This window comes from Hypanus sabinus, chromosome 15 (assembly GCF_030144855.1).
Source record: "Hypanus sabinus isolate sHypSab1 chromosome 15, sHypSab1.hap1, whole genome shotgun sequence".
NCBI lineage: Eukaryota > Metazoa > Chordata > Chondrichthyes > Myliobatiformes > Dasyatidae > Hypanus > Hypanus sabinus.
The window spans coordinates 69470114-69482625 of NC_082720.1; the positions used below are offsets into that span (position 1 = coordinate 69470114).

The 12512-nt window shown below is 43.2% G+C and overlaps 1 protein-coding gene across 2 annotated transcripts in view; it reads left to right on the top strand.

The window, feature by feature from the left end:
• Window positions 1-12512, top strand: part of slc36a1 (solute carrier family 36 member 1) — a 71385-nt gene that overhangs the window by 16660 nt on the left and 42213 nt on the right. For both annotated transcript variants that reach the window (XM_059990503.1, XM_059990502.1), the window contains exon 5: window positions 11110-11205. In XM_059990503.1, the coding sequence (XP_059846486.1) occupies window positions 11110-11205 (96 nt within the window). The remainder of the gene's footprint in view (window positions 1-11109; window positions 11206-12512) is intronic.

Sequence of the window (12512 nt, forward strand, 5' to 3'; positions counted from 1 at the left end):
CACATGATAAAATAGGCCATAGTCAGCATGGTTCTGTTAAGGGAAAACCTTACCTGACAAGTCTGTTAGGATTCTTTGAGGAAAAAACAAGTAGGATAGACAATAATAGAGTTGAATGTTTATTAGATGCATCATAAAGTAACAGAGCTTCAACCAGCAACCAATCTGGACAGCAGAAGTTTGAGAGGATGGGATCTCACTCAGGTCCACTGCCCGAGTAGAAAAAGGAGCAGCAGCTGTGGCAGTATAATAGATCTTTGACCAGAAACTTATCAGCATTTGAGATTGATTAGCAAGAGCAAATTAAAGGAAGGCATGGACAAACGCACCGGCCATCGTCTGAATGGACAGGGTTAGAGTGGTGATCTTGAGGCTTCAGCTCTTCGAGCCTTCAGCGAAAAGAGGCTTGAGACAAAGAAAGAAAAGAAAAGCTCCGGGTAAAGTTCTTTTTTCTCCTTTCCTTGTTTATATCTGCTCAGCTAAGACAGTAGAGGTGCCAGGCAGGATAGTTGAATGTTCCTTTTGCTGGATGTGGGCAGGCAGTGTCCCTGATGACTACAACTCCAAGATGTGCATCCAGCTATGATTTCTAACAATCCACGTGGAGCTGGAACTGAATGAAGTCTGGGTCATTTGGGAGGCTGAAGGGGTGATAGGTAGCACATAGAGGTAGTTACACCCAAGATGCAGGATACCGGAAACTGGGTGACAGCCAGGAAGGGGAAAGGGGTTAAGGAGCCAATGCAGAGTACCCCTGTGGCCATCCCCCTCAACAAAAGGTATATCACTTTTGATACTGTTGGGGTGGAGGGCACGGTTGACCGAACAGGAAAGTCATAGTTGTCAGGTCTGTGGCACTGAGTCTAGCTGTTCGACTCAGAAGGAAAGGGAGAGGAGAGAAGAGGCACACTGTGGTGATGGGCGATTCATTGGTTAGGAGAACACACAGGAGGTTCTGTGTGCAAGAACAAGATTCTCGCATGGTATGTTGCCTCTCTTGTGCCAGGGCTTGGGACGTGTTGGATCGATTTGTCAGCATTCTTAAGTGGAAAGGTGAACAGCCAGAGGTCGTGGTCCATATAACTAACGATGATATGGATAGGACAAGTGACGAGATTTTGCATAGGAATTTCAAGGAGTTAGGTCCTAAGATAACTAACCCTAATGCATGGGTTAGGGTTAGGATGCGAGTGCGTGGGTAGTGGGCAAAATACCCCTCTGGTGTTTGTAGATCTTGTACTGGAGATGCAGTATCACTTCACCCTGCCACTTTGTTTTTGGCCCACGTTGTCGCCATCTCAGTCCCCGACTTGCCTTTATTGGGATCTTTCTCATTAACCTCCATTCTAGAGTTTAAGTTAAAATGGTGGCGTTATTGCCTATGGATAGTGTTTGGTGGCGGTGGGGGGGGGGGTTTACAGAGAATGGGTGCTGTGATCTAGGGGTTGTGCAGTAGTTACTTGAGGGGTGTTGTAGGGAGGGACAGGCCCAGGGGTAGAGTTAGGTAACGGGGGTAGTGGATTCACGGCAAAAGGGGGTGGGTGGTAACTGGCATCACGGGGTGGAGGGAGTGTTTCTGTGGGATCTCATAGTGGGGGGGAGGGCTAAAAGAGGGACCGAGCTGCTGGTGAGATTACAGCTTGGTGGGGTGAGGGCTTGGGTTTATGGAGGTGCGCAGGAGGGTGTTAGGTTTAGGGATAGGGCACAGGACTGGGGATGGTGGGGGCAGGTGTTGCATAAACTCGTCTGTGGGGTGTGGCTTGGGTTATTTGGGGTGCTGTCCAGTTTAGTTGGGGTGTGCGGTCCATTGGAAGTTAGGATTAGGGTGAAGGGTAGTTTTGGGGATGTTTGTGTGGTGGCGCAGATAGTGTTAGACTGGTGCTGTGGGGTGAACTTGGCTCCCTGGTGGGGAGAGGGCTCGGGTTTATAGTGGTGTGCAGGAGGGTTGGAGGTGTTAGGCTTAGGTGTATGCTGGGAGGTGGGGCCGCGGGAGCTCGTGATGGTGGGAGGGGTTGAAAGAGCACCCCAACTGATGGTGAACTGGGGTGAACTTGGCCCCCTGGTGGAGAGAGGGCACGGGTTTATGGGGGTGTAGGATGGGTGAAGTTATTAGGTTTAGGGATAGGGCTGAGGAATGTGGATGCAGGCCTGCCCTGGGTGGGGGGGAGAGGAACATGGGGCCCAGCGTTAAGTAGGCCCCTTGTGGGGGTGTGGCCAGGGTTATCTGTGGTGTTGTCCGGTTTAGTTGGGGTGTGTGGTCTTTTGGATGTTAGAGTTAGGTTGGTGGGTGGGGGAGGGGGGAGGATAGTGTCAAGGGATGTCCGCAGGGTGGCAGAAGGTAGAACTGGTGGTGTGCGGTGAGCTTGGCCCCCTGGCGAGAAGAAGACTTCGGTTTGAGGGTGTTAAGTTTCAGGGCAGGTATATGTGATGAAGATACATTCTTCCCTATGGGGGGAAGCTGGGGAGGTTGTGGTGAGTGGTCATTAGGAGCCTATTCTCCTGGTGGTTATCCATTGTGGAGTTATAATTTCTATCTTTATCCTTCTCTATTCCGTTTAGATGTTACGATTTGGGGAATTAGGTTCTGTTCTGAGGCCTAGTTGTCAGGCTCTATTTCCAAAGTAAGACGTACCTTTCCTTTTTAATGGTCACCTGTCTTAATTTTGTTTCTGGGTGGGTGACTGAAGGGGATTCTCCTCTTCCTCCCTACTCTGGTTTTCTCAATAATTTTCCTAATTATTGGGTGCAGTATTGGCCCTTTAGTGGGTATATTTTATTTTTCTGGCCAAGCTTTTTAGGCCTTGTTTAGGCCATTTGGAGAATACGTCTGTAGTGTTTCAATCCATCCTCTCTCTGCTCTTTTTCTTTGACCAGTTTGTGTTAATTTCCAGGTCCAGGATTTCCAATGAGTACATTCAATGCTCCAGGAAATGCATAATAATTGATCTGTTTTGGTTTCCTCTTGTGATATTACTGAGGTGCCCTCAAGGTCTTGTTCTCAAGGTGTTGCCTGTCTCCCCTATGTATATAATATGGCATTGTTTACACTGGATTGCATATTCTAAATTCCTTTATTCACAAGTTATTCTCTGCTTTATCTCAGCCCACTTTCCAGTAGCTCTGTTGTGTATGTTTTTTGAGATCCGCAGGATGCCCTGCAGTTTCCCACCTCACAGTTTGGTGCTGCCCATAATTTGGTACTGACTAGGTTAGGGTGCTAAATTAAAGGGCAGGACACCCAGGAAGATTATACAGTTTAACACATGGCTAAGGAGATGCCGCAGGAGGGAGGGCATAAGAGTTTTGGATCATTGGACTCACTTCCAGGGAAGGTGGGATCTGTACAAAAGGGGCGGTGTGCACCTGAACTGGAGGGGGCTAATAACTTCAGGGGAAGATTTGCTGATGCTCAACAGAATGGTTTAAACTAGAGTTGCAGAGGGATGGGAACCCAATAGTTCATGGAGAGGTTGTGGAGGCAGATGTTGGTAAGACTTCAGACAAAATCAGGAATCACGAGCTTGAGCATAGTGTGACTTGTGTCCCGTGCTGCCTATATTTCAATGCAAGAAGTATTGTAGGAAAAGTGGATGAGCTCAGGGTATAGATCAACACATGAAATTATGGCATAGCTGTAAGTGAGACTTAGTTGCAGGAGGGGCAGGACTGGCAGCTCAATATTCTGAGGTTCCATTGTTTTAGATGTTACAGAGTGAAGGGATTAAAGGAGGAGTGGGTGACATCACTAGTCAGAGAAAATGTTGCAGAAGTGCTCCATCAGAACAGACTGGATCTGCTATTTGGGAATGAGAAAGGGCAATTGATAGAAGTTTGTGTAGGGGAACACTTTGCATGCAGTAACCACAATGCCATTAGATTCTAAATGACTATGCAAAGAGTTAGGTTTTATCCTCGGGTTGAAATTCTAAATTGGAGAAAGGCCAATCAGAACTGATTTGGCAACTGTGACTTGGAACAGGCTGTTTTTTTCGGCATTGATGTACTTGGAAGTGGGGCCTTTCAAAAACAAAATTTTGAGAGTACAAAGCTTGTCTGTGCTTGTCAGAATAAAAGGTAAAAATAACAAATGTAGGAAACCTTGGTTTTCAAGAGATATTGAGGCCCTGGTTAAAGAGAAAAAAAGGAGGTGTATAACAAGTATAGACAAGTAGGAATTAATTAGGTGCTTACGGAGTATAAAATGCAAGAGATCACTTAAGAAAGAAATAAGGAAAGCCTGAAATTACTCTAGTAGATAAGCTGAAGGAGAATCCAAAAGGGTTCTACAGATACACTAAGAGCAAAAGGACTGGAGGGGAATCCTTTGGACCTCTGGAAGACCAGAATGGTAATCCCATGTGTGGACCCAAAACAGATGGGGGAGGTCTTAAATGCATCCATTACACCTGTATTTACGCGGGAAATGGATACAGTCTACAGAAGGGAGGCGAAGCAGCACCAGCTTCATGGACCCTGTACAGATTACAGAGCAGGAGGTGTTTGCTACCCTGAGGCAAATCATGATGGGTATATCCCCAGGGCCTGACAAAGTGGAGGCAAGTGCAGAAATTGCCAGGGCTCTAGCAGAGATATTTAAACATCATAGCGACAAGAGAGGACTGGCGGATTGCCAGTGTTGTTCCACTGTTTAAAAAAGGCTGTAAATAGAAACCAGGAAATTATAGGCTGGAGTGTCTGACATCAGTTCTGGGAAAGTTACCGGAAGGTATTCTAAGGGACTCTATATATAAGTATTTGGATAGACATGGACAATTAAGGGTAGTCAGCATGGCTTCATGCGTGGTTGGTCATGTCTAACCAACCTTAGTTTTTTTGAGGAAGTTACCAGGAAAGTGGTTGAAGGCAAGCCAATGACTCTTCTCTGCATGGATTTTTTAATTGGGCATTTGACAAGGTCCCATGTGGGAGGCTGGTCGTGAAGGTTCAGTGGCTTGGCATTCAGGATGAGGTAGTAAATTATATTCGACTTTGGCTTTGTGGGAGAAGCCAGAGAGTGATCATAGAGTGGTGCCTGTCTGACTGGAGACCCACGATTAGTTGTGTGTCAGAAGCATCGGTGCTGGGTCCTTTGTTGTTTGTCATCTGTATCAATGATCTGGATGATACCATGTTTCACTGAATTGGCAAATTTGTGGATGACACCAAGATTGAAAGTGTAGTGGACAGTGAGGAAGCCTGGGACCATAGCCTCAGAATAGAGGGACGTCCATTTATAATTAAGATGAGGAATTTCTTTTCTCGGGGGTTGGTGAATCTGTGAAATTTGTTGCATATTTGACAAACTCTTACCCATCCAGCGCTTTTACAGTATGGGAGTCCCAGTCAATATGTGGAAAGTTAAAATCATTTACTATCACAACCTTGTAACAGTCTGCGATCTCTCTACAAATTTGCTACTCTAAATCCCATGGACTGTTGAGTGGTCTATAATATAATACCAGAAAAGTGGTCTTGCCTTTCTTATTCTTCAGCTCTACCGCTGAAGCCTCAATGGATGAGCTCTCCAGTCTGTTCTGACTGTACACTGCCATGACATTTTCCCTGACTAGTATGCCACCCCTCCCCCTTTAAACCCGCCCAGTCTGTCAAGTCTAAAACAATGGAAACCCAGCACTTTGATCTGCCAACCCTTCCCTTCCTGGAGCCAAGTCGCACTAATGGCTACAATGTCGTAATCACGAGTGCTGATCCGTGCCCTGAACACACACAGTCTAGGGTTTACCTTCAGAATAAATTTTCTCCTCGTTACAAGCTGATGAAAACGGGAGTCACTCGTCTTGGGATGAATACTCCTGTATACAAAATTTTCATCATTTTTATCTACGTTCTTCCTCACTATCTCTACCCTGTTTGTGAGATGTATACATAGTCAGGTAGCCTTTTGCCGCATCAATTTCAGCACCTGTATTTGATACGAGCTGCTTGCAGTTCTGCTTTTACTTGATACGGTGGCAAGCATTGCATTGGAGTTTTATGAAACCGTTGCTAGGCTAGTAGCTAGGCATGAGTAACTATAGTTCACCTTAGCCTACAGTTTGTGTCTATCTGTTACAGACTTTCTCTGCCTGGTACCAACTATGTAGTGACCCCCTTCAGCTCTCTGCCGTGTGCTCATTTTCCTGTCTCTGCTCTGCTTCAGAACCAGTAACTCAGTATTTTGCTTCTATGAATTTACTATCCCCCACTATAGTGGAATGCACTTGTCTGTTTCCCAGAATATTACACCGTGGCCCTAATCAGCAATCAGGCTATTTTAGGATTGGCCATTTACTCTGGAATTGGATATCTCATAGTGAAGAACCCTTGGAAAAATCTTAATGATTTTCACTTTTGTCTTCAGTAACAAGTTCAAAGTTTTTGTCTTAAATGTACAAACCCCATTTCCAGTTTTACGTACCCTGTAACTGGGTGTCTGACGAGCAGAGAAAGACGAATCCATTGGAGTCTGGTGGTACCAAACTAAAGGTGTTTATTAGTAAACTACACAATACAATATCAAAAATGCAAATATACATATAAAACAAGTTAGCAGTAATAAACCTAAAAGTGTAGGAATAATAATAATCAATAATAAACGAGCTCTATCGATGTCTAGGGGTAAATGAATTGTCGTAAGAAAGTATAGAGTTCAGTTCATAAATGCTGAAGTAGTTATGGTTGTTGTGCTGAAATCGTTGGGGAGAGAGAGAGAGAGCGAGCGAGTTGTAACAGCAGCAGCTGCTGCGGCAGGCAAACCTTCTGTGGCTTTCTTAATCCGTCGTGTCATTGTGGCCATTCAGGTATGACCCCTCTGGTCTTCAGCTAGACAGTTCTTCTGTGGTGGACTCGCCACTCTGGCATGAGTGGACACACACACAAGTCCCCACCAGCCCTGCTGTAACACTGTGAGTTTTACTGACCGATCTCCTGGTTCGGTCTCCGAAGCCCCCACCTTTCTGTGGGTTCACAACACTCAATCAGTGTCCACTGGTGTGTCTGAAGGGTGTCTCTCCAGACCTGTCTTTTATCCCCACTCACGGGGTCTCAGCTATCCATCAACTCTGACTGACTGTGTCCATCAAATCAGGCCACTCCTGCTGTCTCCTGAGAAATGTTAATGAGCAAAATACAGTCCTTGTAGTGGAAGGTAAATAATCCAGGAAGAGTCATAATACAGTAAATCAACTGTCTCTCTCCCCCTCTTATCTGTAGCAGATGTTCTTGCCTGGGCTTTATCTCTCTCTCTCATGAGCAGCATAACAACAGCAATAGTTTGTAGTCCTCAGGAGGGGGTAGGGAATGGTTAACTCTGCACCCCATTGTCCATCAGGTCTGTCCATCACTCATAACAACAGAAAAGTTGGGATATTTTCCAAAATGCAATAAAAACAAAAATCTGTGATGTTAATTCACGTGAACCTTTATTTAACTGACAAAAGTACAAAGAAAAGATTTTCAATAGTTTTACTTACCAACTTAATTGTATTTTGTAAATATACACAAATTCAGAATTTGATGGCTGCAACACACTCAGCAAAAGTTGGGACAGTTAAAATAAGGTTGAAAAGTGCACAGAATATTCAAGTAACACTGATTTGGAAGACTCCACATTAAGCAGGCTAATTGGTGGCAGGTGAGGTATCATGACTGGGTATAAAAGTAGTGTCCATCAAAGGCTCAGTCTTTGCAAGCAAGGATGGGTCGTGGCTCACCCCTTTGTGCTAAAATTCATGAGAGAATTGTTAGTCAGTTCAAAAGGAACATTTCCCAATGTAAGAGTGCAGAGAATTTAGGTCTTTCAACATCTACAGTACATATATTGTGAAAATATTCAGAGAATTCAGAGACATCTCAGTGCGTAAAGGGCAAGGTCGGAAACCACTGTTGAATGCATGTGATCTTCGAGCCCTCGGGTGGCACTGCCTAAGAAACCGCCATGCTACTGTGACAATTATAGCCACCTGGGCTTGGGAGTACTTCGGAAAACCATTGTCACTTAACACAGTCCGTCACTGCATCCAGAAATGCAACTTGAAACTGTATTACGCAAAAGAGGAAGCTATACATCAACTCTACGCAGAAACGCCGGCGAGTTCTCTGGGCTCAAGCTCATCCCAGATGGACTGAAAGACCGTGGAACTGTGTGCTGTGGTCAGATGAGTCCACATTTCAGCTAGTTTTCGGAAAAAACGGGCGTCGAGTTTTCCGTGCCAAAGATGAAAATGACCATCCTGGTTGTTATCAGCGAAAGGTGCAAAAGCCAGCACCTGTGATGATATAGGGGTGCATCAGTGCCCACGGCATTGGTGAGTTGCATGTATGTGAAGGTACCATTGACTCTGAGGCGTATACTAGGATTTTAGAGAGACATATGTTGCCATCAAGGCGACGTCTCTTCCGGGAACGTCCATGCTTATTTCAGCAGGACAATGCCAGACCACATTCTGCACGGACTACAACAGCGTGGCTTTGTAGACACAGAGTGCGTGTGCTTGACTGGCCAACTGCCAGTCCAGATCTATCTCCTATTGAAAATGTATGACGCGTCATGAAGAGGAGTATCAGACAACGGAGACCATGGACTGTTGAGCAGCTGAACTCTTATATCAAGCAAGAATGGACAAAATTTCCAATTGCAAATCTACTACAATTAGTATCCTTAGTTCCAAAACGATTAAAAAGTGTTACTAAAAGGAAAGGTGATGTAACACAATGGTAAACATGCCTCTGTCCCAACTTTTGTTGAGTATGTTGCAGCCATCAAATTCTAAATTTGTGTATATTTACAAAATACAATTAAGTTGGTCAGTAAAACTATTGAAAATCTTTTCTTTGTACTTTTGTTAGTTAAATAAAGGTTCACGTGAATTAACATATCACAGATTTTTGTTTTTATTACATTTTGGAAAATATCCCAACTTTTCTGGAAACGGGGTTTGTAAAAGTAATTGTGAAAGAGTATGAGGAATGAGCTAGATCATAAGCCTAAGAACTGACAAAGTTTAGAAACACAGGATGACTTACAAATTAGTGCCTAGGTATGTTCAGGCAGACAGCTTGATGAGAAATAAATGATTGGTGTGCAGAAAAGGGAAAGCCTGTTGATGTGTATGTAAATTTCTGATAGTTTAAGTAATTAAATGGACAAGAAATATTCGGGATAAATGGGCTATTTTCAGGTTAGCCAGCTATAACTGGTGGAGTATTATAGGAAATCAGTGCTTTGACCTTGGCTATAACAATCTCTCTATATTTGGAGGAATTGAATGTAATGTGTCCAAAGATAGTTGGGGAAAATAAGGATCTCATCGTCCTTATGATTATAGATGAGTTCAGAAGATAAAATGATAGGTTAGTTATCTAATGAAATGTTATCTGTTTTGAAAGAATGCAAAGAATATTTCTTTTAAATGGCTTGGGACATAAATGTTAAGACTATAAGATGGTGGAGCAGAATTAGGCCATTTGGTTCATTGAGTCTGCTCTGCCATTTCATCATGGCTGATCCATTTTCTCTCTCAGCCCCAGTCTCCTGCATTCTTCCTGTATCCATTCATGTCCTGACTAATCAACAACCTATCAACCTCTGCCTTAATTATACCAAATGATTTGGGTTCCACAGCTGCCTGTGGCAAAGAATTCCAAAGATTCACCGCACTCTGGCTAAGGAAATTCCTCCTCGTACCCCATTCTAAAAGTATGTCCCTCTATTCTGAGGCTGTGTCCTCCGGTCTTAGACTCCTTCACCATAGGAAACATCCTCTCCACAACCACTCTATTGTGGTCTTTCAACGGTCGATAGGTTTCAATTAAGTCACCACTCATTGTTCTGAATTCCAGTGAGCACAGGCTCAGGACCATCAAACACTCTTCATTTGACAAACCTTTCAATCCCAGAATCATTCTCATGAGCCCCCTTTGAGTGTCAGCACACCTTTTTAAGATAAAGGACCCAAATTTGCTCTCAATACTCCAAGTGAATCCTCACCAGATCTTTATAAAGTCTCAACATTACATCCTTGTTTTTATATTCTAGTCCTCTTGAAATTATTAACCTGCAAATAAACTTTTAAGAAAGCCTGCACAAGGTCTCCCAATTCCCTTTGGGCCTCAGATTTTTAAATTTTCTCCCCACTTAGAAAACAGTCTTCCTGTTTTAGTTCTTCTCCAAAAGTGCATGACCATAAACTTCCCAACACTGTATTCCAGCTTCCACTTCTTTGCCCATTCTCTGAATCTATTTAAGTCCTTCTGTGGCCTCTCTGCCTCCTCAAAACTACTGGCCCCTCCACCTATCTTCATGTGGTCTTCAAACTTTGCAATAAAGTCTGCAATTCTGACATCCAAGTCATAGAATGTAAAAAAATAAGCAGTCCTAACACAGATCTCTGTGGAATACCACTAGTCACTGACAGCGAACCAGAAAAAGCTCCTTTTTGCCCTACTCTTTGCCCCCTGCCAGTGTTGGTATTCAGAGAGCCTGATTCCAGAATTATCAACGGCCTTCAGGTACAGCAAGTAACTAATGAGACAAGTGAATTTTTGGCCTTCATAGTATGGTGGTTGGGACACTGAAGGAAGGAAACCCTGTTAAATCTGTGCCAAACTTTGGAAAACTTGCAGTTTTGGTTGCCTCAATTAGTGATGAATTTATTTAAACTGAAGGTTTGGAACATTAGTGGTTAAGGTGATATTCTTTGTAGAAAGGTAGAGCAGATTAGGCCAGTGCTTTTGAGGTGAGAAGATACCAGGTGATCTCATTTACCTAATGTTCTGATAGGGCTTGACAAAGTAGTTGTTTTGCAAATGTTTCTCACTAATTTCATGTTTTAATTGCCATCTGAGCAATTGTTTGGGATGGTGTCCTTTGAGGTATTTATCCAATTTCTTTATAACCCTGTTCCAATAAAGTTACGTGAACTATTCTCACTTTATTTTGTTGCTATGTATTGCATGCAGTTTGCCTGTGGGGGGAAACAAAAAGCATAGTTGCTGGAGGTACAATTTTCTTGATAGAGTTAAGTGGAAAAGGGTTTTCTATTGAAATTATGTCAGAAATATATATTTGTGATGCTGACTTTTTTTCCAAATTTTTTTGTAACTATACAGATTAAATAAGCCATTTCTGGATTATGGCAATGTTGTGATGTGCAGTTTGGAAGAATCCCCCAACTTGAGGCTCAAGAAGAAATCCAATGTTGGAAGGTATTTAACTCTGTTGAGAACATTGCTGGGGTTCATTTGTGAATGAAAGCATATACTGTCCAGTGCAAATCAGCAAGTGACAGCTGCGGATAAAATTATTGGGCCAGACTTGAAGCCAGCAGCATGCTGCTAGTGCTGACTGCTGACATACTGTGCAAGTACTGGCCTGTCTTTGTTGGTCCCTGAAGTCCTGTTTTCAGTTTTAAATATACAAACACATTGATGGTAGGGGTACAGAAGCATTCCAAACTCTCTTAACCCAATAAAACTAAGATGTGCATTATTACACAAAATATTCAGTTCTAAATGTTCAGTAATGTCTATTTCAAAATCTATAAAATTAATCTTAGGTGTCTTTCAATATATTTATAGTTAACCTTGTCCTTGAGGACTACTCCTGCTCATTCCAGTAATGGACTGAGTTTGCTTTTCCAGGTTTAGCAGACAGATTTCCCATCTTGAGTACTGCAGAATTCAGCAAGTTTCAGCTCTGGAATCTGATGAGCTTCATCAGTGTTCTGTACTTATTATTTATATTCAAATCAAAATCTGATTCAGGTTTAATTATCATTCAACCACACATGAATACAGGCGAACAAAACAATGTTCATTTGGGGCCAAAGTGCAAAAGATACACAGCACATTCAAAATAACGTGCAAAATAACAGTCACACCCAGTCTAGCTACTCCGATCAGCAAGCAGCTCACTAATGGGGCAGACCCAAATCTCTTGCAGCCCAGCACCATCCGATCATAAGAAAGACATTTAACTAAGAAAGAGGCTATTCAGCCTATCAAGTTTATGTCTGTTCCCAACAGAACAATCCAACTGACCCCTGTTGGGACTTCTACATACTGATGAAGGAAGCTTTCCTGAACACTTTTGGCAAACTCTATTCCATCTAGTCCTTTTACAGTATGGGATTCCCATTCAATATGTGGGAAGTTAAAATCGCCTACTGTAACAACCTCGTGTTTTTTGCAACAGTCTGTGATCTTTTTAGATATTTGTTGCTCGAAGTTCCTAGGACTGTTAGGTGTCATACCTTCCTTATTTCTGTGCCCTGTTGATCTATGCCCTGACCTCATCCATCTTTCCTATGGTACATCTTGTGTTGAAATATACACAGCTCAAAACGCTAGTTGCACCCTGCTCAACCTTTTGATTCCTGATTTTTGTCTGCGATCTTACAGGATCTGTCTCCACTAACTGTTTTGGCACAGTCGTTCCCATCCCCCTACCAGTCTAGTTAAACCCCACCGAGCAGCATTGTCAAACATTCCTGCTAAGATATTAAATGAGGCCT